The 25,212-nt window shown below is 36.6% G+C and overlaps 1 protein-coding gene across 7 annotated transcripts in view; it reads left to right on the top strand.

The window, feature by feature from the left end:
• Nucleotides 1-25,212, top strand: part of LOC149076752 (carboxypeptidase M-like) — a 152,431-nt gene that overhangs the window by 43,858 nt on the left and 83,361 nt on the right. For 2 of the 7 annotated variants that reach the window (XM_089244400.1, XM_089244401.1), the window contains exon 1: nucleotides 7,011-7,229. The exons of 3 other annotated variants lie outside the window; for them this stretch is intronic. In XM_089244400.1, the coding sequence (XP_089100526.1) occupies nucleotides 7,220-7,229 (10 nt within the window). In that variant the 5' untranslated portion in view covers nucleotides 7,011-7,219. Of the gene's footprint in view, nucleotides 1-6,998; nucleotides 7,230-25,212 lie in introns of those variants that run through there. 2 more of the 7 variants (XM_089244402.1, XM_089244396.1) reach the window with 2 other exon arrangements.

Raw genomic sequence — 25,212 nt, 5'->3', positions numbered from 1 at the left:
AGCTGTTAAAAATCTTCGGAGAAAGAACTGACCTTAATATATACTCGTAGCAGTGTTTCCCAAACTTTTTGATATCGTGGACCCCTTGCAGTGAGGGTCAATGCACCGCGGAACACCGTGGTGCCGATTAATGATCCGCGAACGACCATGCAGCGTTCGAAGATCATAAAATCCCTTCGACGTCCCCCCCATAAAATACAAAATGTATTGTTTTTCAAATTTGCATATCATAAAATATTGAATCAATTTACAATTGCGCAGCACAAAATGTGGTATTCATACAATGGTAGTAACTAGTTAGTTATCCCCCGAAAAACTTTGTTTGCCCTGCGGGGCTTCTTGATGGTAGGACGCCTCGATAGCTCCCCCTCAGTAGAAGAGAGAAACGCTGCTGGGCTCAAAGCCGAGTCCGCTCCCCACATAAAAACGACGTCTCTCCCTATTTATTTTATTTTCTAAATTACAGATTACATTTTACCCCGGGTAGTACCATTAACATGATGCGAGCAGGAACTTGGTGCCCCCCAGGTTTAACGAATTTACATGCAATGGTAGTAAATGTTAATAATCCCGCGGACCATTTACAGAGTACTGACGGACCAGAGATTGGGAAACACTGATATATGGATTTGTCACGGAGCAGAAAGCCAAATTTCTTCCGATTTGAGATACTCAGCCAAACTGTGCAACGATTGTCTTTATCTAAAGAACACAGTTCGCTTATTGCACCAGAAATAATAACACACATGGCGTTGATGCGCATAAGAACTCATAGAGTGCGGTTTTCGGACATTGTTTTTTGAACATATTCTCACGATGTCGATAACAGAAAAACAACAATTGCGCCGAATAATACTAATAATAATAAAAAAAGGACAATGTCTATAGATAGGACAAAAAAGAGCAATCTGCGAAGCGGAATTTTTCGATTCGAAAATGTTTCTTCATGTCTAAAATAAAGTAAGAAAAAAGAAAAGAAGGGAGAAGAAGGCAAAGCCAGTGTGTGTCACGTCATTGTACTCTCGTGGCGTAATGTAAAAGCTTTTCTTTTGACACTCGCTGACTTTTATATCGACTTTTATCCCTCGGCGAAATATTTCCACCCCTCGTGGGCGAATATTTCGCTGCGATATCTGAGTTTCAATACCAAAAATATTTTTTCACTAAACCAAGCTTTATTTTTTTTTTTCGGTTTTTGTTATCTTAAGATTTGTTTTTTTAAAAAGAGGAAGGAAAAAAAAATCGTTTATACATTTTTGCAACTTGCAGTGTTGGATCCACCATTGGCTGCTGAAAGTTTAAGAGGGAAAAGGAGAAAAAAAAAACTGTTTTAGCGTTAAGAAAAGGGAGGAAAAAAATTCTTGTGAATGTTTTTCTGAATATACGAAAGATGCTAACGTTCCCATCTCCTTCACTGCGTTGCTCTGGACTCGCCGAATTATACCAGGATCACTCGTTTTGAAACGCGATATTGTCCACGTGAAACGACTCCAAGCTGATAAAGTACCAACGAAATTGAACAAGTTTTGGTTGCTCAAACTGAGTAGCTTATAATGTAGATCGGGGTGGCCGACAGCTGGTCCGTGAGGTGACTACTACTTCACCAAACACCAACTCTGGCCATATCGCTATATTGCAATTTACTGCGATTAGTGAGATGGGTTGGAAGTGAAGGCGCTGTCTATTGATGGTCGCCTCGAGTTCGTTAGGGAAAATATCTTATCTATATCCTCCCTTGGGTTTGAACCCGGGACCCTGACAACAACCTTCACGATGGTAGACGAGCATCTTACCACCATGCCACTCGGGCTCCCCGTGAGGTGACTGCGACCCCCGACTAGCTAAAAGCACTAAGAATTAAATTGAATTTCTGATCATTATTTGAGCCATTTCGGTTACATTTTCCTGATGAACAGACTACTTATATCCTTTAAAGTGGCGGAAATAATTTACTATGCTTGCACCTGTTTTTTTGAACACACAAATTGCTCTCAAAGTTTGTTTGTTCACGTTTTTTTCCTCCTTTTAATTTCTTTCCGCCACCATGTTAGGCAAGTATTGTTTTGTGGTTTTTTCATTTGTATCTGAATGCATATTTGGTTTTCTGCTCACTGCAAAACTAAAACGAAGGTTTTTTTAAATTGTATACCAACTCAGAATAGCAACCGAAACTCCAATCGGCCAGACTGTGCAGACCCCCAACAATTTGCAAAAATGTGACATTTGATAGTCGGATTCATGTTGTGTTGTTCACTAAGGGGGTTCCACACCCAGACACGATGACTATTTGGGACGGAAAAAGAGCAGCACTCATATCAAAATTTGAATATGTTGCACCAGACTGGCATTTCTTTCCACCGAACCAACGAAATTCTGGTTAAAGAATATAACTCACGTAATAAGAATACACGCAAATCTAGTTCAGTGGACGTACGTGAGCACTAGGTAATGGTACGCATATCTTTTCAAATTCACTGGTAGTATGCTTGGTCCATGTGGAGCGCTGATCCATCTTATCTCGGTACCATCTGATTCAGGATTGTCAGTACTATCTTCGTAGTAGTATTAGTACTATCTTCCTGCCGCTCTGGTGGTCGAGTGGTCATAGTGACGGATTCGCATCGCGAGGATCCGGGTTCAAACCCCAACGTCGCCGTAGTGGTGGTCGGCTGAAGTAAAGTTTTCTGTGGTTTCCAACTTCGAGGCAAGAATGCCAGCCGATCTCCCTCGTTAAAAAGTCTCGTCGCAGAGAGCAACAGGCTGACAACGATATAATTATTCGTTCACTAGACTTCACTCACTATGAGTTTAAAAAAAACTCATAGTTTAAAAAAATTGATTGCAGATGGCAGCACTACACATAACAAGCATTACACAGAAACAAACTTCACGGAAGGTTCACTATACGTACACACACATTACACCAAGAAGTTCTGCAGATGAATATGGACGAGGTGCATGTCTAGTTTAGTAGTACAATTTTCGTGAAGGACTTTTTCCTGTTTTCCATCCCAATATCAAAACTCCTTTCGAAGTCTATCGGTGCGTGAATCATTTCCTTGATCGCCTATTCGATCCGTGTGGTCACACGGGGTGACTGTACAGAAGAGGTGTCAAATCATGGGTAGGGAAAAAAATAACTAACCGCAGAAAAATTTTGTAGAATGTTATGTCTCTGTAAAATTCAAACTATGGATGTATTGGAGGAAATAATTTGCACAAAGAACTATAATTTTGATGCATTGCATGTAGCAAGAATCATAAAACAATAAGATAAACAATGAATACGTATCGGTTTGGAGAAAAGTTGAGGACTACTAAGCCCAGGGTAGAAGATTAAAGGCTGTCCGTGTTTCACCATATTACTTATGGCGAAGCCAAATCTGCAAGTTTCCAGGGTCGTTTTAGTGGTGCGGCTTATATACCGGAGTGTCGTCTCCTGGTGTGGCCCACGACGCTGCAGCTGACCATTATGGCGGCACTTCAACAGAGAGAAGTTGGCCAACCCTGATGTAAATAATGTTATATTAAATATTATATCCAAAATGCAACTATTCACGATATAGGAAATTCACACAAGAAAAAAATCACGAAAAGCTTGTTATTTTTTTAAAAAAGAAATTATTAAAATAACGTAAATAAAACAATTAAATGAATATAAAATAAAATGTAAATGAAAAATAGTAATAAACCAACCAAAAAAATATAATAAAAAAAAACAAATAAAAATAAAACAACCTTTAGCAGACCATAACTCCGTTGGCTGTACAATAGTGGTCGACCGAAGTTGGTTTTCTGCGATTTTCGAACTTCAACGCGCGAATGTTAGCCGGTCTCCTATTTGAAAAAGTCTTTCGGCGCCGAGAGCAGGCAGACCGTAAACAAGATACTTACATAACATGAAGATTGAAGCGTTTACCATCTCCACTTCAAAAATATGGAAGACAGATAGCAACACCAGCAAGAACACAAAACAAGCACAACTTTGACAACATAAATACGTTAGGGGCATTCGACACATTCATTTAGGCGTATTCCGACATACACGGTTGTTTCGTTTGCATTCTCACTTTTTGCTAGAAATTCCGCAGAGGTACATTGAATGTTAAGTAGTAGTAATGTGTCGCAGAAAGTTAAGTCGCGGAAATTCTAAGCCTACTGTCAGATGAAAAAAAAAAATAAAATAAAAAATAACTTATAAAGTTGCGGCTTTTAACCATTCTACTTGTGGTGTATGGATTAGAGCAGTGGTTCTCAACCGGTGCTCCGCGGAGCTCTTGGGGCTCCTTGTGCACTCTCCAACAGCTCCGCAGCCGCTTGAGAAAAATAAAAAAGCAGTAAAACTAAAAAAAATAATTATAAATATTTGTAAATAGTAAAGATAAATCAGTAACTTCGATGAATAGTTAAGAAATGGGCCTACGGGGCTCCACCATAGAATTTTTTTACTAAAAAGGGCTCCGCGAGTCAAAAAAGGTTGAGAACCGCTGGATTAGAGTATACTCTCATAATTACAACCATTATTTTATTACGTTAAGGGTAATAACGCCACCACCCTCAAAGTCGATTTTGGCAAAAATGTCCTTAAAAAATATTTCATTCGATTGCAAATAAAATACTAAAAATTTGGCGTCAATCGGTTAATTTGTTCTTTCATGATAAAAGAAAGGAACAACAAATTATACTGTAAACGCATACAAGGAATAACACTTTGAACGCGATTTGATTTTCTCAGATTGCAGTTTTTTTGAGCTCATCCGTAAAAAAAACCACAACTACTACTACTACTGCTGCTTCCCCAAAAATTCTGAAAATTTTCAGAAATGTTTACTCGACATGTGTCAGTAAAATAGAAACCTCGGATTTAGCAATTGACTAATGGGAAGTATTTTTTAAAAAGTGTTGAATTTAAAACTTTTAAATTTTAAAAATTCATAAAATTCAAACGAATGGACAGATATTTAAATTCGAGGTCTACTTTACTAACACGTGTCGAATAAACAATAAACATTTTTGCAAAATTTCATAATTTTTGGGGGAGGGTGCAGTAGTTTTTTTTTTTAATCTTTACGGATTTTTATTATGAAAGAACAAATTAACCGATTGACACGAAATTTTTAGTATATTATTTGCAATTGAATGAAAAAGAAATTTCTGCTGGGGGGGGGGGGGAAGATGAACGACTGCTACAAATCTCAGTAAAGAAATGTATTTCATGCGAAAAATAATTCAAACGATCAGATGACCATATTTCATTAAGAAAAATACGATAAACTGAGATCTTTTTAAATAGGCAAAAAAAAAAAAAAAAAAATACGGGGCATCACCAATTGTCATCAAAAACGTTTCAAAAGCAGGCACGATCACAAATTGCTATTAAAATGGCTTAAAGATTTGGAACAAAAACGAGCCTGAGAAATACGTGAGATGAATATTTATTGTCGTAATTATCATAATATTATAAATTATGAAAACGCTGGTGTATTCATGACTAACAAATATTACAAATTCAATATTTATTGTATAAAAAAAATCGGACAAAACAAAATTAAAGGAATATCCCGTAATACGGGACATAAAAGTGATCCGTCAAATTATTTCAGACATTCTACTGGCCCTTGGGGTAAGAATGGTTGAGAAATGCTGTCCTAGAGACTAAAAGTTTTATGCAAAATTTAAGGTAAATTTTTTTGGTTCATCGATATCTATACATATAAAATAATATGTCCTGACTGACTGACCGATTCACTGATTCATCATCGCCGAGCAGAAATTGTTGAAGTTATAAACACGAAAAGTGGTCAGTGATTTTTCAAAATTCTGATACTGAAATAATTCCAGTCACTGATTCTGACAATATTCTAGTCATTGATTCTGACAATATTCTAGTCACTGATTCTGAAATTATTCCAGTCAGGGATTCTGAAATTATTTCGTCACACACACACATACACACACACACTAATATTTAAACTATTTCTGCCCCTGATATTCTGATTAAAATTATTTCTGTCACAGATTCTGAGATTATTCCTGTAATTATTTCTAAAATTATTCTTGTAATTATTTCTGAAATTATTCCGTGCAGCAATTCTGAAGTTATTTATGAATTAATAAACTTATCACTGATTTTGAAATTATTTTTTTCAATATTTCTCGAAATTATTATTTTTGCAATTATTCGCAAATTATTCTTGTCATTGATTTCGAAATTATATTTTTCAGTAATTCTGAAATAATTTCTGTCACAAATTCCAAAATTATTTATTTGAAAAATTATGAAATCATTTTTTTAAATTAACGGGTTTCAAGCGTTCCTGTAAATTATGTAATTTGTGTTAATTTGTAATTATTGTAATCGTCTTTCAGCGTTTTTCAGTTATTTCCTTAAAGCAGCTGGCGGGCCACGGTGAACAGGTCCGAAGGCCACATTTGGCCCGCTGGTCCCTGCCTTAACGCGTACATAATTTGAACTTATAAAAAGCTCAACAAACGTTCTATTCTGACAGTGGTAATTATAGCGAAGTTTAAATTAATTTTTAGAAAATGAGGGTAAAAATTAATTCCAAAGAAATGAAGCGTTCGCGATTAAAATTTGTGATGCAAAAAATTATTTCAAACCACTCACTCATCATTTTTTTTGTGTTTATCACTAAATTTTTTTTTCTTTCTTTCTTACTTTAGGTTTGTACAGAGACCTGGTTTTTTTTCCGCCGTAAGTTGTGTTTTTTTTCACATTTTTCAAATTGGTGTAATATTTCAAGAATTTTTTCACCCCCCACTCGTGTGTGGGAGGGAAGATCCACTGCGGTCCATTTTGCCACGTGCGGCCGATTTTGCGGTGAGAGAGGAGCTTGATTGATTGGGTGCTAGCAGGTATATGAATTTGTTAATTAAAAAAATGAAAGTGTCTAATAACGAGGCGGCTTTTATGCAAATGCAGAGAGTAGCGGCAGCAATCAGTTAGTATTAGGAAGTCGCGAGAGGTCGCCCGAGTCGCAGACGCACAGCGGGAATTTCTTCTTCGCAGTTGATGTCCTGACCGTAACATGGATCATCGTATCGAGGGACGCTCTTGTTCTTCTTCTACCTGATCATCATCATCATTTGCTTCTGCCCGATATTTTTACCGGTGGATTTGGTTTTTTTCCCCCTTCATATTTTTAACCCAAACAGGAATTCTGTTCTCTCGTAGGTTCTGTTCATCTGGGAAATAAATATGCCACACGGTAAGTCAATAAAAACACATTTCGCGTTTGAAAGAAAAAAAGATAACTTTTTGAAACTTTGTTTTCAAACACGGAATTTTAAAACTTGCGCGTGGAATGTGCAATGCGTTACATTGAAATGCTATTACTTACGTAATCAGTGGATCCGAGTGGAATTTATGTCATTGTAAACACTGGAAATAACTGACACGTGAAAATAATTATAACTATATTAAACTTTCGTACTTCAACAACGGTTCCGTGATACGCCTTTTGCATAGTTATTGTGCCGTGATAAAAATGACATTGGCTTATGACGCAACTTTCCCGAAGACAAAATTTTTTTATGGTACTTTTTCTTTAAAAAAATTTACTTAAATTTAAAGAAAGGGTTCTTGTGTGTATATAAATTGTATTGCTAGGATTTTTCACACGCCATACTCTTCATAAAATTTACATCATAATAAAAAGTTAACCATTACCCCTCCTCTTGTTTATTGGTGGTGGGTGACGATATATATGAGCGATCGTAGCCCTACATCCTGCAGGAGGGCTCCTAGGCCAAATTTTCCATGGAGCCACTGTATAGTGTAAAAATAATTGGGCTGATGCTCCTCGAGCTGGAGCCCTGTCAGCCCAAACCTTTTTGCGGTCACGTGAGCGATTGTTTAAACTTCAGAAAGACCATTGCGATGCATCTTGTATCAAGTTGTGATTTTGTACAAATTTTATACGTAAAAATTTGCATACGGTAGAAATGCGCATAGTATTGATTCTTCGTTCTATTGATTTCATGCAATGAAACAATTAGTTTTGAGAAAAGTTGTATACCTACACCTGTAGATTCGATTCAAAATTGGTCTTTCTGAAAGAACAAACAAGACATTATAAAAAATTTAGGACCTTTTCTATTTCGCTTCTGATGCATGCGTTCATGAAATTCGATCAAATTCGGTTGTAACATCAATTGAACTGAACTGATCACAATAGAATCATGCTAATGATCCTTTCTTATAACGTCAATCAAAAGCAACCACCTCGGATTTTTTTTCGTCCCTTTTGTGTGATTCATCGACGTTCCCCCTCCCCATAAATTCGTGAGATTGAAGCTGATAGTTTGCCGAAATGTTCGTCTGTTCTATTCATATCTAACCTTAAAGAAAGATTTATTGCATGTGTTTGACGTTGCGACTTGCTCATTGACCGGGACGCTGAAACATTCCCAAATATATTTGGTCTTCTCAACTATTTTTTTTTCTTAATGTTCAGGTTTTTTTTTTTTATGAAATTTGCTTCAATTCCCAATCTTTACTAGAATCAAGAATGAGCGTAATTTACACAATAAATTGTGCATTATGTTTGACTGTTCATCTCACATATTTGCCAAGTTAATGTTTTTTGTGAATTAAATTTTAGCAGACTTGCTGTAGCATTTTTTCCCCACCAAGGGTTATTTTTAACCAATATTTGGTAATTTCTTCGACATTTGGCAACATTTTTGGCGAGAATCAGTGATGTCCTGTATTAATTATTCCAATTTCCCATATTCTCAAAATTGGTCACCCTTGATCATAATGAATTAAAAACTTCATGCCAAGTATTTGGTGCGATCTGATCATATTCTTCGTCTTAAAAGGTCTTTAAAAACGTCAACCTCGGTTACAGCAAAATTTCGTGGATCTTGTTATAACCGAGTTTGACTATAGTAAGCTTTATATTATGATATAGCATGAAGCGGCGATAATTTCCCGCTAAGATTACGCGATCTGTCTAATGCAAGTCGTGACATGGAAATTCATTTGTCTTATTGTTAAGACACTCATTTTACATGCGATTCAACGATCATGAAAATTTCCGATTGCTCAAAAGATTAAATTTTCCTTTCCAAAGGTTTTAATTCATTCGGGCGTCCTCAACATCTTTCAATGTACGCAAGAACGCCCACGCTCTACCTGAATCAGTCAGTCAAATTTGTGTAATGTTATATCTCTAATGAAGATCACGGTACATAAATATCGCGTAATTAGCGACTTATCTCTGGATGAAACAATATCCCGGCAATCGTAACAATTTGGTTCAGTTGCCCAGAATCCGATTAGTTTTGCTTCGTCGACCGAAGAAATTCGGATTTTATTTCAAGCATCGATTATCACGGCTACAAATTCTGTATTGGGCTGAATAAATTTCCACACTCGTACATAATTTTTCTTTTATGGCAGCAATGAATTCGATTCGATGATTCATCTTGACGTTTCAAAGGAAATCGTATTGACACGGCTTATTGTCTGTGTAACGACAGGGAATCGGTGAAGTTGCCGAGAAGCAATTACTAAAGCTTAGGGTGCAATATAGTGCACACTGGTTTCAGATTCTGTGAGTCGGCACAGTTACGGATAGGTGAAAAACCTGAAATCCCGGTTAACCAACCAGCGCCGGCACGCAGAATCGGAAACTAACGTGCATTATGTTCGTACCCTTACAGAAGAAAAACAACGGGAAGAAAAAGGTAGCTCATAATTCACTACAAATCTATAAACTTGCGTTTCTCACTAAGGTTGGACCTTAGTGAGACGCCAGTGGGTAGTGGTCTGCCTGCTGGTTGTCAGCAGGCAGACTTTAATGGTAATTTAATTTTAACTGAATGAAGCATTACTCAATTGCTGTAATTGATATTAGTATTATACTTATGGGTTCAAACAAAAAAAAAAACTTTCATACATACTTTGGGTCGCCATGTCTCAAGGAAGATACACGCGTACGTTAAACTGTTACCCTAAGAAAGGAATCTTGACAAAAAAAAGCTTAAGGCAAATTTAGCAATTATTGCTAAATTTTTTTGAAGGGTGGGAGAGATAACGGGCTGCTGCAAATCTCAGTAAACAAAAATATATTTCTCAAAAAAAAAAAGAGAAAGAAAACGAGGTGACTGTCATTAATGCTTTAAGTAGTTTTTGAATTTTCCTGATTAGCATTATAACTGCCACATTTGAAATTGCGAAACGATCCCAAATTGCTACGTAAATTAAGAATTTTTTCGATTTCGAGCAGATAGCTTTTCCCCTCAACAAGAAAATTTACTCCATCCATCGCCTTTATTTCCCTGACTATGATGCAAAATCACCTGCCACGTGTTGCGGCTTTCTAGGATGAGAAATACCTTTTTTGGGGGGAATTTTATTGAAATATACGCTCAGTATAAATTATACAATTTTTTTTCGCTGCTCCTTATCTAATGTTGAACAAGAGCTCCGCTCACTGCAGTTGATTGGTTGAAGGGGAATGGAAAACATGTTTTATTGTAAAAAAAACGGCTTCATTGCATGTTTAGAACACTACATATCAGGGGTGACAGAAATAAAGCTAATAAAGTTTGACGAGATATCTCGGGACTGCGGCTGAAAAAGTTAAAAGTTAAGAAAAATACGGAGACTGGGTTCTTAAATACAGCAGAATACAGAGCATCGTCAATTGTCATAAAACACATCGGCAAAATCACTAATTATTGCTAAAATTTCTGAAAAGTTACCGATGGATAGGAAATGAACGCTAAATTAAAGCTACATGTCAATTCAGTGCAATATTTTCAGTAAGTGCACAAGAAGAATTTTGACCTGTGATGATTATATTTATCGCGATAATTATAAGTTATGAACATCATCTTCATTCGTGATTATAGTAAAGATTATGAATTCATATGATCTTCGCTTGAAAAAAATTGTATAAAAAAGTCGGAACAACCAAGAAATACAAGAATGCCCCGTGAAATATCGGACATGGTCACACTACTCATGCTGTTATCAGTTAGTGGCCCGTCGCATTGTTTGACATTTCACTGGGGGGTCCAGGGGGCAGACTTCGTCGAAAAAACGGGAAATATTGATAAGAAAAAGCCGGATGACCAAAATTTTATATTGAGTTAAATATTTCGTGCAATATTTGCTGAGATGCTTTAATTCAAAAATAGGAAAAAATTAACAGCTAAAATTAACGAACAACGCTTCTTTCTCACGTTTATGCTGCCCTTTCCCAACTTATGATATATTTTTAAATATCTCGGCGAATATTACTTAAAAACGTGGAATTTCTTTTGTTGGCCTCGGGTGAGAGACAGGGCAACACAACTTTCTCACCGGGTTTTTGAGCACACTGACCGTATGGAAAGGTTAATTTTTCTTTATTCTAATAATTGCACAACCGTCCTGCAATATGAATAACGAATCTGAAGTCTACCCGTTATTGGGATGCATTTCCTAATTGGAAGTATGCTTCTCTAATCAACGGCTTGCCAGAAATTCTCTGCAACGCGAGTTAGCTATGCTCCCTGTGTATATATCACATTTTTAGTGATTGCTATCATGAATGCTGCGACGTTGGTTTTTCCCCCAATATAATTACTTTTCGCAAATTAGTTTGATACCCTCTGAACCAACATTTGAAAATTATGGAAACATACGAGGTATGCTATACATTTATAATTTATAATAATTTTCCCTTCCCACTATCACTCAGAGAAAAGAAGCTAGTCGTGATTAAAACAATTACAAAAACCCATTGAGTTGAAATTGCTATTTTTTCCAATAGAAATGACCACTTTTAAAACAAAGGCCGTATACAGGGTCTTTATAATTATGAAATGGCCTTATAAAAAGAAAACTACTAGACAAAATGTTATCAAACTTGGTAATATTTCTGTAGTGTTTGGTCAGGACATAACTCCAAAATCACATTTTTGGGATAAAGCATATACACATACAAATGAAAATATCATTAGCACGTTTGGCCGTACGCACGTATTTGTGCGTTTATCTCACTTCTAATTAGTTATAATTAGCAAGATTTATTTTTAGATCTAAAAGCCATTTTTTGGAGATATGTTCTGACCAAACGCCTTTTGACCAAACGTGACTTTTTTGCGGAAAATTAAATCTCATGACCTCCTGGTCATGAGATTTAATTTTCCGCAAAAAAGTTCAAAAACTCGCCACCAGTGGGAAATGGCGCTGTATTCAATATTGTTGAACAAATGAAGACATCGGTTTAAAATGTGTTTTTAATCGTTTCTGAAACACGTTACAAAACATGTTCAATGTGGCATCCACCATTTTCTGAAAGCAAGTTGAATCGCATTACTGCGTCCTCAACAGTAGCGCTTAGGAAGATCAGGAGGAATGTTACGGACATGCCAGTGTATCGCATTTTTCAATTCCGCCAAATTATCACCACAAACAGTGGTAATGTCCATAACAATACTCTTGATATGCTAAGCGCTACTGTGGAGAACGCAGTAATGCTATTTAAGAAAATGCTTGATTTAAGAAATTCCTGCTTTCAGGAAATGGTGGATGCCACATTGAAGATGCTTTGCAACACGTTTCAGTAACGATTAAAAACATTTTACCCTTATTTCGTTTAACAATATTGCATACAGCGCCATTCCCCGCTGGTGGTCAGTTTTTCAACTTTCAATTTTCCGCACAAAAAAAATCTAATGACCTGTAAACTATTACCAAGTTTGATAACATTTTATCCAATAGTTTTCCTTTCATGTCCATTTCAAAGTGGAACTTTATAATTAAAGATGCTGTATACGAGCTTTTTTTAGGACTTTACTATTCCGAACACTAATGATCATAATATTTGTGGGAAATGTCATAAGGAAATGCCCTATAAGAATGATAAGAAAAAAAACTATTTTCAAATAAAACTTTGTACAATGTTTATCATAAAATCCCCCTTCGTGTAAAATAATTTTTTTTTTGCATTTGCGTATACCCTCATAAAAAAAATACAATAGATTGTGTGCGAGAAATCTTTGGACAGTAAATATGATATGCGTCAATATGTATAATTGCTTATAACTGCTCCGATTTAATCTTTTAAATGGTGGCTGGAATTGTTGGGAACATCGATACTAGATGACTGATTAGAAGTGATTTCAGTTTCACTCTAATCCAATATTAATATTAAAAACGATCCGGAAATAACTAATACAAACGGATCGAAGCGGGTTAAGTTGAACTGTTTATTTTATGTTTCTCGTCGTTGTTAGTGGGTACAGCTTTTATGTGGAGTAGAAATATACATAATTGAATTATTCGACCAATAGTCGTGTGGTGTAATGGATTTGCGTTATTACTCGCGGACGTTTTGTCGTTTTTATTCTCCAGTAGCTGATACCCGGTGACGTTGTCCGCCCTGTAAAAAGTTTACATATTTATACCTTATTAATTAAATCTGGCGACGGTCGGTCTAAAACTGTAGATTTGTATAAAGAACATACATACTTTCACATTTATATATAAGATAATAGAACGAACCGTTTTGACAATCATTTGTTTTCCGTGACTTGTTGCTTATGTCTATTCAAAGAAAAGAACAATTTTTTCGTAAAGCAATTCATTCTTACGATAATTTTTGTATGTATGGGTAATGTAACGTCACGAAAAGTTTTTTTTGTTGAATTAAAGATGGTTTTCTCTTACGTCGAACCGGCGCTTACGAAAGAGTAGAATTGTGGGTAATTGACAGAGGAATCGAAAACTCGCGAAATTTTCTACGAAGAGTGGTGAGAAACTTGCCTGGTTCACGGAATCTCTGGGCCACCTATTCGTTTTTTATTGTCGCTCTGAGGAGAAAATTGATTTCGCAACATAGGACTTCCAAGAGGGTCACGCAATTGGTGAGATGAAACGTACTACTCACGCAAACCCGCAGTGATTTTCGGCCGCATTCATCTCTGGAAATGCTCCTACGAGCGATGCAGACCAGCTGCTTCCTACTTTTGATTTTTATTCTGGATAAGCCTTTCTTTTTCTACCGTAATTTCAACTTCTGGAATACATTGATTAACCAATTATTCTTCAATTTATATAATTAATAGAGATTGTAGTTAATTTTTTTGGTTACTTCATAATAAGGTAACCAGAAAACAGCCGTGCAGTTTTTGCTCATCGCAAGCAAAAATTTACATAACAAATGTAACATACCGTTATTCCTAAAAATAATTTGCATTCAACTACCCAGTGTATGTTGTGGCCTCATGAAAAATCGGAGATTTTGGTTGCAAAGAATTTCACAAGTGCTTGCATGGATCTATTTCATTTGAGGTTTTCAGGTGGAGGCTATTCGGGAAATGGAAGAGTCGATAATCTAATGATGGGATTACGATGGATAAGTGACTCAACAAAATCATTATGCTATCCGTGGCAATCCATGTTACACGTGGGTCTGGCAATGTCGGGAGCGGTACAATCCTCGTGATTAACCAATGCTTGCTTTTTTTCTGCTTTGGTGCCTTTTACAAACAAGCTGCCAATGCGGAAATTCACTCGTAGCAGTTGAAACGTGTGCAACGGGCCCCAAAGCAAGGAGCTAGCTAGTACTGTCTAATTGCACAGCTCCTTCAATACCGTAGCCTGCGTGGCCAGATTTGATTGTCAGTGATCCAGCGATTTACGAGGGCCGTCTTTACAAATGGGCCCTACAGGGGCGGCCTCAGGTGCATAGGGCCTCTCGATAAAATCTGTGCGTACTCCGATTTTCGAGTGTCAGTATGTGAATTGGTGGGTTGGTACTTCTAAGAAGTTGGCCCTCACAACATTGGTTTGTCTTGGCTCCCACGATTCTGTTAAAATGACTGCGCAGAACTTGCACCCCCCCCCCCAAAAAAAAAAAAAAATATTGCTGCTTCTATTTTCAGATAACTACCACAATTCTTTCGAAATGAAGCAGACTTGCAGCAGGCACTCATGGTCTTGTTTGATAAGGGCATTCGAGAGCTGGAAGCCAGTTGAAAAAAAATACTGGGATGGCTAGGAAGATTAATATCAGTATCTAAATTAATGACAGTTTTAGTTCTGCCGAGCAAGAAGTTTACTTTTTTTATTTCGCAATAACCAATTGGGCTAAGCTGCGCCAAAACAAATGATTAACCAAAAATCTGTCAGAAGTTTTCTAGATTTTTTTGATTGTATTTTACACGTAGTGATTCAGGAACTAAAATACCAATTATTGAATACGATTTTTGTTAGTCCAATGAAAGTGCGAGTGGCCAAATAATATAGCTAAATTATACATTTATTTGGAGAGTTCATTTCTATCGGACTAACTTTGAGATTAGTAATTGAATATCAGAAGAACTTCTATTGATTTTGTAAACGATTAATTTCTTAATACACCTTTTGCATTTTTAAAAACTAGCTCATTTTCCATTGCATCGGCAAACCAAGACTAGAAAGTGATTTTAAAAATGTATTTTGGTAGATATTTTTTGAAACATTTTCGACCCATTTGGTCTAGTCACTTGAATAATTGAATTTATTTTCAGTAAAATATGAAACTACTTTTCAAAATACGCACGCTATCTTCAACTGAATGTTTTCTATTAATGCAATAGAATTTTGTTAATTCAAACTTTAGATAATTCGAACTCTTATAAACTCCTTGAGTTTTCTAATTTAATGTTAAAATTTCTTCTTTAAATCGAAATTTTTCCGAATCTATTGAATAATTCGAAATTGGATGGAAAAAAATCATGATTTTTGTATGAGCAAATTTAGTTTGCGAAAATTCTACAAAAAGTCAGACTTTGCTTTTCTCGACCAAGTTGTTAAGCAACAAATTTTTAAAGGCAAGTTTGAAAATTCCGTTTTACTCTACTCATTTTAAAATCATTCAATTGGAGTGCATCGCGACTATGTACCGCTTAATTCCGATTATGCTTTTCAGCCTATAGGATCAAGGTTTAACATTCAGTATTTCTGAATATTTTTATCGTCAAAAGTATAGATGGTATCGGAAAGTACAAATTCTGTAATACGTTAGTGAAAGTAATATTTCCTTGATAGCGTAAGAACAATCGCAATTCGGGAAAGAGTTACGTAACGGATGATCATGAACTGCTTCCGTAAATCGGACTCTTTCAGCATGAAGAAATTCTGCAGTGATGATTCCAGGACAGTAGAATAATGTAGCAGCTAAGACCAACAATTATAATTATATATTTTTAAAATTTGGAAAACAGTTTCATAACTAATGGTAAAATCGTAATAATTGTTATCCTATGTGAATTTTGATGACTAAATTGCAATTTGTAGTCATTTTAAGGATCCAAGATCGATTTATTGGATAATTCTAGTTTTTTCCCAGTGAATTCGAATTAATCAAATCCGACTGTATTACGCCCCTTTCACACGGAGTGGATGCGGGCCCGGATCCTTGTGCCCTTTCGCACGAGCACTAAAGATACTGCGTTTCACCCGTTTGAAATTCGTGCATAAAAACTTTTTTTTTTGTAATTATTTTTCTCTTTCCCTGATTGAGTGCTCATAGGCAGCCTAGAGCCATTCTTTGGTGGTTTAATCTAGAGCCCCATAGAATATGGGTATAAAGATGCTTTCAGTTCGATCCTCACAATCAGTCGATGGGAGAAAATATTTTCAAAAGGTTTTGAAAAAAAAAATTAAGATGTCTTTTTGGAAAATGAAAGAAAAATTCCTGAAAATAAATTCAGGAGATATCAAAGACTTTGTAAGTAGAAAAAAGGGGAGGGGTGGAGACTTTCAAAATGTCTGTGCTTAGAAATATTCACATCATGACTGTCTTAAGCCCGGATTACACTATAAAAATTTATAATAATTCTCTTACAAATGCAACCTATAAGCTGATCGGTCACATTCGAGTAAATGCAACCAATAAATTTATTGGTTGCTTTTTTCAAGTTTTATAAAATAACTTTCATAAACCTTTTAGTGAAATCCCATCCTTAGATTAGTTAGTTCTGAAATATAAAACTTCACTTTTTTAAGTTTATAGACTCAATATCGTGTAAAATATATGTACGGGGGGGACTCGGAAGGAAACGGAGGGATAGACGTATGTGGGTACATCATATTTGATGAACAGGGACCTTCATAAGGTGTTTTTAAGGGTATTTATGGCAAATAATTAAAAACATTCCGTGCAAAACCATCTTTAAAAAGTAGCCAAAGATGCGGATGAATTCGACCCGCATCCGCGTCGTGTGAATAGCTCCGAATAACCTAATGTACACAACTTGTAAGGACGGATGCGGAGCTCGAACTGTGTTTTAACACATGCGGACGACATCCGGACCCGCATGAACACTTCGAAGTTGCGGTCGCATTCCGCATCGTCTGAAAGAGGCACCGTATATACCAATTGTTATAACTTCTTCCACTGTGTGAAAGGGCCTTTACCTGCATAAATTATCAGGAGCACAAGTGAGGAAACTTGTTTTTGTTTCTCCTGTCGTACATAATCTAAAAACAAGAAAACGTCTTGATTTTCAAGCATTTCGACATCTCTCCAGACTAATAAATTCCAATTAGAAAAATCGAATTATTTCAAAAGGAAACCGTTTTCGCTTGAATTTAACATTTTCGTGTAGAAAATCAGGGGGTTTTCATTTCATTAAAGCATTTTCTCTCCGAGAAAACCGGAACTCGTTTACGTTCAACTGGAAGTTTAGTTCTGCCGAAAACTACGCATTCAAACATTGTTAGAGGGCAATTTTTTTTAACTTCCAAAAAAGAAAACACCGCCATATAGAACCTTTCACGCTTGCAACTAATTCGATTACTACATCCTTGTTAGTGCCGAGTTTGGTTCATTTTATGTTCCTGGTACCACTGAAATGATGTTCGTGAGAGAAATTATGCATTATGCCGTTCTCTTTTCCACGATAGCACCGAAGGGAAAATAGAGTAAGAAATGAGCTTTTATGGCTGCTGCGACGAATCGGAATAAGATAGATTTAGCTTCGAATTTCGGGAAAATGACGTTGTTTGACCGACAGCCAAAACAAACACTTATAATAATAGACATCCATTCCAACCCCTCGCTTTATTACATTTGTACAAAACAAAAGTACACAAGTACAGAAACGGTGTAAAAAGGACGTGTGAAGTGTACAGATAATCAACGGTTAGTGTGCGATTCGTTTTGATTGTTTACTATGGAACACAAGTTCTACATAAGTGAATATAATTTAATTTGCCCCCGTATAAATGTATTTACTGCACTCGAAAATCAATTCTGATTCTGACGCTTGCCAAGTTTTCGTTTACATGGCTGCCAGTACGAATTAAACTTAATTCTACAGCCCTAACATTTTTTTTCAACACGCAATGTTTTCGGGTGCGCAATGAATAGAAAGGCGATAGTCTGAACAGAATGTTTCTTTAATTCCAGAATTCAAAACTGTCAAGCACATTATGTAATAAGTCATATTCCCAAACAGTGTGGATAAAACTTGTATTTTAAGTTAGTGTCGCGTTATTTGAGTATGTCATCGAAATGCTTCGAGATCGAACACTGGTGCTACAAGTAGTTTTCCTAGGTCCAGGCTCGAATGCGAGCCGAACTTCCATTTTAAAATGCAAAAGTCGATTAACCTAAAATTCGCTAACAACTCACCGCCAACAAACAGTTCACCGACGGAAAAATCACCGCTGGGAAGATTTACCGACAACAGTTTATCACAAATGAGCGAATGCGTGACCAAGTAATGCGTAAGTGAATGCGTGAATGAGGTAGAGAGTGACCGTATGAATTGAGTGGGTGAGTTAGAGTCAGTTGAGTGACCAAGTTAGTTGTTGAGCCATTGATGGACCGTATGAGGGAACCGATAAAGGGGGGAGTGGCCCTGCGAGTAAGCGATAAAGTCAGTGACCATATGAAAGAGGGGTGAGTAACCGTATAATTGAGCGAGCGATTGAAGGAGTGACTGCATGAGCGACTTTCTCACTGCTCGCTCACCTGTAGTGGTGCCGTGAACTGAGTGATCACCGGCATAGGGTCTTTGTTGGTTTCATTGAAAACATCGCTGGAGTATTGGGATGATTCTTATAATTTTTCCATACAGATTTATCAATAATTAGATTAATTTCATCGAAGAATTTCCCTTTTCAATTATTCAAAAGAAGAAAAAACCCGAATCGTAGTATTTTTGAAACCGAATGTTTTTCTTTGCACATGAAACCAGTCCGAGATAATTCGAATGCATTTTTTATACAAGTTTTTTTGTTTTATTTTTTTATCTTTTATGATGCTGTCATCTCATTTTTATCTTGATTTTCAGTTATTTCATCCAGAATTTCATTCTGAATACAAGAAAAATTTAATTTTCCATTTTAAAAAGCTTCGTGACTGATGGTGGAGCGCAAGTATTCATGAGATGCTGTTGAGATAAGAAAAATAAGTTTCTGGTTGGAGAAAAAAGAAGGAAAACCTAAATTTCTACATCAAGTGGAAATGTTTCTACTCAAGGGCATATGAAGAAATGAGCGAACGCAAAATCAAATTTAATGGCTTGAAAGATGCACCGAGTGGAAATGGGTTTAAATTTTCCATTGCCCAAAGGCGCTCGATTGCAGTTCACCAACCAGCGAATCTTTATTAAAGCGAGGTTTTCTCCTCCGCGTTTATCTAGTGAAGCTGGTAAATATTGCTGGGGGGAATTTGCGTGACAACTTCGGCAATACTTTCCTGAAAACTCCAGAATAACTTCTACATTGCAATATAATACATAAAAGTAAGAAATATGAGCGAGACATTTGACACTTATTTCCAAACGAGTATCATCTCGTATGCGTTCAGGAGATGTTAGCAAACCGTACCGAGCAATTACAGGGATTATAGTATCTGGGTATGTAGAAAATTGAAATTAATGTCTTCATCTATATGTGGAATTTTTTTGAAAGTTTTATTTCGACTTTACTAAAAACCTCATTCATAACCTGAATGATTCTTTTTTGGAAATGGGTGAATCATTCGCATCATATATTTTTCTATGGCGTATAACAGTAATAATAAATACAGCCCAAAAGTTTAGGCACTAAAAATGCTCAAAATCGGCACTAAATAACAACCAACAGCCCAAGTGTGTATTATTTGGATTATTAAGTGTCCAGAAATTGGTTACTTGCATTCAAGTTTGTCATCCTCAGGATTAGGTCGATTCCAGGGCGACCATTACCAGATGCGAATCCCTTAGAGAAAGTGATGGCGAGGCTCCTTCGAGTTACGAATAATTTTCGTTTATTTCTTGTATTATTTGAAAAATTCATTTTCATTTTTATAGTTGAAACAGTTTCCATGTTTTATTTCGTTGTGAAAAAATTTGACTTTCATGTTACCACGTATGCGAACGTCTACTCCAAGTGACCGCACCTGTCACTACTCTGAGGGTTTCTCTCGTCAATTCAATCGAATACTAAATACCTAAAATATTCTGCTATGGTTATTTGTGGTGTAAAAAGAATAAAATGGGTCTCAATGCACCATTGGCTCCAGGACCAGAGTACTCAACCCCTGCACGGCGTAGGTGAACCAAGAAGTCAACTGATGACCGGTTTTGACAGGGATCGGCCAGCTATACATATATAATACTGCCCAATACATGAGCAAGATATGTTACAAGGAGAAGCACTCATAATTTTTATCATCTCTCATATAGCTGCGTTTGTCTGAAACGAAACCATTCATGTCTAACACCATCCAGCCAAAAAGTTAATGTAGGGCAACACCAAGTTTTCTATCTCTCAGGCACTTGCACCTATTCACGTTTAAATTGGGCTGGAAGGGGGACTTTCTGGTAATTAATACTAAGAGTTAGAGATTTTAGCAATATCAAGCCTTTTGAACTTCTTCAAATTCAAAATATTTAAATTCTACCGAATATGGCATCTGAAATTTGCAAAAAAACTTCAATGTTTAAATAGGCATTTATGGCAAGAAAAATTCAAAAGGCGTTTAGGCAAAAATAGGCATTAATCGCGGAGAATGATGACGAAGTGTATTTTGTACAGTAAGTACTGGATGTCAATAAAAACAATTACATTCAATAACAATTGTTTAATTTCAAAAGAATGGAAATGTTCTGGAAAAATGTCTTCCAAGCTAAAGTCTTACCATTATTGTTACATGATCAGAGCGAGAAGAATGCTGGGAATTTGTATAAAAAAGATTTTCCACTGGGCTTTAAACAAGCTCTATACTGAAAAAACTCAAGTATGGGGGGGGGGATTGATGGATGTTGATAATTTTTTTTTTTTTATCCTCGATGCGTTGAGGAATGATTTTCGCACTTTTGAGTCGCACTTTTTTATATCAATTTCAGACACGAGTTGCTTGCCACATGTGAACTCTTAATAAATGAACTACTCGTATTACGGGCGCGGGGTAGCCCAGGTAGATAAGATACCCGCCAAAAGAACAAAAGAATGTTTAGAGGTGCCGCGAGTTCAATTTAATGGTATGTTAAAAATTTGCCATTTCCCTTCTATCTGGAAACATGCCATTATTAAAGTCATTCCAAAAACTAGGGAGATAAGTCTATTTGCGAATGATTTTCGCCCGATCAGCTTGCTCCCGGGATTGTCCAAGATTTTTAAACGAGTCTTTAAGGCGAGTTTATCTTTGTTTTTCGAGAATAATAGCTTTATCCGAGATGAACAACATGCCTTTTACAGCGGGCTTTCTTGTGTAAAACAACTGGTCCGTGTTGTAGAATACATACAAGATGCTGTCATCCACAAGGACTATGTAGCATGTTTTGATTCAGACATATACAGAAGGTCTTTGATAAGGTTAAGCACTCAACACTCATTGCCATTGATACTTATGTCTCCCTCCTTTATACATATGGTTCAGGGATAGGATATTTCAGGTCCATATCAAAAACACCCTTTCTACTCGACGCCCAATTAAGGCATCTATTTGTTAAGGGTCAGTAATTGGCCCAATACTCTTCAGTATTTTTATTAACGATTTTCCGGATCCACAGAGGAATCTTAACTTCTTATGCTGACGACTCGAAAATCCTTATGGTATCCAGGAACCCTCGGTAAGCTCTGAGGAACTTGCAAGAAATGGTCCGATCGGTCGAGATCTGTTGTCGGCTACATGCAGTAGTCTTAAACGAGAGCAAATGTAACTTTATATAGTTTATAAGAAGCAACTCCCGCCGAACACCGCTATCACAGTGGGACACACCATATTACGACCCAAGTCTCGGACAAAATATCTTGGCGTTATTTTGGATAAAAGCTCAATTTCAAAGCTCACGTTCATGAGGCGAAATTTCCAGCCGCTAAGGCTGCAGGACTTCTAAACAGAGTCTGTTAGGCCGGCATTGCACTATAAAAGTTTGATAAGTCGTTTTATGAAACTTGAACAATTTAACCAATAAGCTTATTAGTTGCACTTTCTCGAATGTAACATAAGCTTTATTGGTTGGATTTTTTGAGTTTTATAAAAGATTTTATCAAACCTTAAAAGTGTAATACTGGCCTTACTCTTCACTCAGCCTCGAAAACAAAACCATTATGCACAAGCCATTCATTAGACAAATTATGTGCTATGCAGCACCATGCTTTTCCACAGCGAAACCTTCTGTCATCAAACAATTATTAGTAAAACAAAATAAAATACTTCGGCGATATACCGGGGCACAATGGTATATCCGAAATCTCTCGACATGATGAAGGATTTAAAAATTGAAACCATACATGACTATTTAGTCAAACTATTTAGAGGATATTTTGATAGGGGCTGAAACATCAGAATATCAGCGCATGAGACATCTCGCCTTATCGTGCGGGAGAGATGTTGAGGTTTCTTCGACCTAAGGATGTTGGTCTGATATGGGTCAGTGAATTGGTTTAGTCTTGTAAAAAAGTGTATATAGATAGTCCTAATTCTCTCTTAATTGATTGGAGGCATAGTGTTGCATATACACTGAATGCGACAATCCATATATTTATCGCATTTAATCTTTTATCCACATGTAATCATATATATATTGTATTTAATCACGTGTATATATACACACACTCTCTCTCTCTGTTGTAACCATTAGGTAGAGGATTCCACTTATTTGTCAATTATTTGCTCAGATAATTGAGTTAGATTCTGTGATTTCATATGAAATACGTTCTTGAATTTTGATACTTCACCTCTTTCGGACATAGCTCTACAAATTCTAAATTTCTGTGATAATTAAGCCACAACTCACCGATTTCATATTTTCTAAAATGATCTCAGTTAATTTGAATATACTGAATCTGAGTATACAGCATAGGCTGTAAATTTTATTCTTTTATTGGCACGCCTCTTATACACGTACTTAAACACCCAACTATCTTATACAAAACGTTTAACTTCATCCAGCTCGTACGGAGCAGCATCGAACGGGAAGCTTACGGTAGTCTTAGAAACTCGATACGCCCTGAGGAAATGAATCTACCTCAATCAGTCAAGTTCAATACCCGATTGGTAATTGGGTATTCAATTGGTCCTTGTCAGACATTCCTCACGTGGAGGCACAAAATTGGCAGCAACATGGCCACACAGAAAAAGATTGCTACCGCAGGGTCTCCCACACCGAGAGGTTAGCGCACCAACCTCTCGGTGAGTGTAAAAATGCGGAAATGTCGAACGCTGCCGTTCGGAATCGACAATAAACTGTAGGTCTATTCTAATTAGTCCTCCTGTGCACAAAAAGATCGTGGTTCGACAAAAATTAAATGTGATCAAAATATTTGCACTACATCCTTACATGCAATTCGTAAACATTCCTTTGGGGGTATTATTAACGATTTGGTGCATGCGAGAACGTGTCCTGAGAGATAGGTAAAATAGATGATCAGGGTCATACGTGCTAGTGTTCTAGGAGTGCTACCATCAGTCTTCCATATTGAAAGTGGAAAATGCCTAGATTTTCATGTTTTTTGTAAGTTTAGTGTTGAAGTTCCAGCTGCTCTCTGTTTGGAGACTTTGAAATAAATATAATATTGTACTAACTAGCTAATACACTTATTCTATAATTTATGCTTTGTGCATGGTATTAGCTTACAATTTGACAACGGAATTTTACCTCTTTCCACGGAGGTTCCTATTACACAACCTCGATTGGGTATTTACCTAAGACCGTTTCGACTTATGTTCCCTTTTACTGACCACATTGTGAATGCTCCCACGTACACGAAATCACTGAATACACCATCATGGCATAACTCGGACGTAAAATAGAAATTAGAGGGGTACACGCCCTATGTGACATCTTAAATGGATCTGAGGTATACGTGTGTGGGGCTGTCGAAAACCAATTAAATTTACCTGTGAGAAATAATTCCTTATGTAATCATTTTCATCTCCCAGAGGATAGGTACAGTATTTTGTCTTGTCTTGATCGCGCAGTGCCTATGAATGCAGATGTTATCCGGGATCCTCCGTAAATATCGGAATGCATTTTAAAGGAACATCAAACTTCAAAAATTGTATTTTGAAGATATTTTTTTTAGGATGTTAGGTAAAGGAAAGACCGTAGGAATGTATTTTTCTCCTTCGTTTCATTGATAGCGATTTTTTTTATCTATCATAGTATGTGAATGTAGGAAGCCATTTTCTCGGAAACATTTTCTAAAGGAAACTTGTGAAGAGAGCAAAATGGCAGCACGTGGCATTCAAATTTTTCTCTGGCTGCATTCTTAAAATTTTTTTTTCCGTTTTGAACTATACTCTTTTTGGAGCCTATACGTGTATGTATGGGTGCGCGTATGAGCAATTTTTATTTTTCCCCGGGTGAATCTTCTTTTGCTCACGGCTCCCCCTTTACTATTTTATGCTACCGCATTTTTTTCGTTATCCTGGTAATGTTATTCGTACTGTGTTGCTGGTTATAAAAAAAACTCTAGCATCAGCAGTAGTGCTGGAAGCTGCTACTGCGATATTAAAAGCGATCCATTCCCGTTTCCTCTTTACCTCTAAAACGCATCCCCGAAGCAGTGTCTTCACGTCACGTATAAAATGCTCAAGGAACGATGCCGAGCTCCAAAGTTTTTCTACGACAAGATATTGCAGTTGCCGTGCATGTTGAGGACTGAAACACACTTCTTCCTGCTTGTCGTATATCGTCGTCGTTGTTGGAAGGGAAACGTCCTCCGGCATAAAGTTCTGTTTTAAAACACGGCACGTTTTATTC

The sequence above is a fragment of the Pholcus phalangioides genome, unplaced genomic scaffold (assembly GCF_987345545.1).
Source record: "Pholcus phalangioides strain wild (caught in Gottingen) unplaced genomic scaffold, Ppha-v1.0 ptg000015l_1, whole genome shotgun sequence".
In the NCBI taxonomy this organism is placed as follows: Eukaryota; Metazoa; Arthropoda; class Arachnida; order Araneae; family Pholcidae; genus Pholcus; species Pholcus phalangioides.
This window is presented reverse-complemented; position numbering and strand designations above follow the sequence as displayed.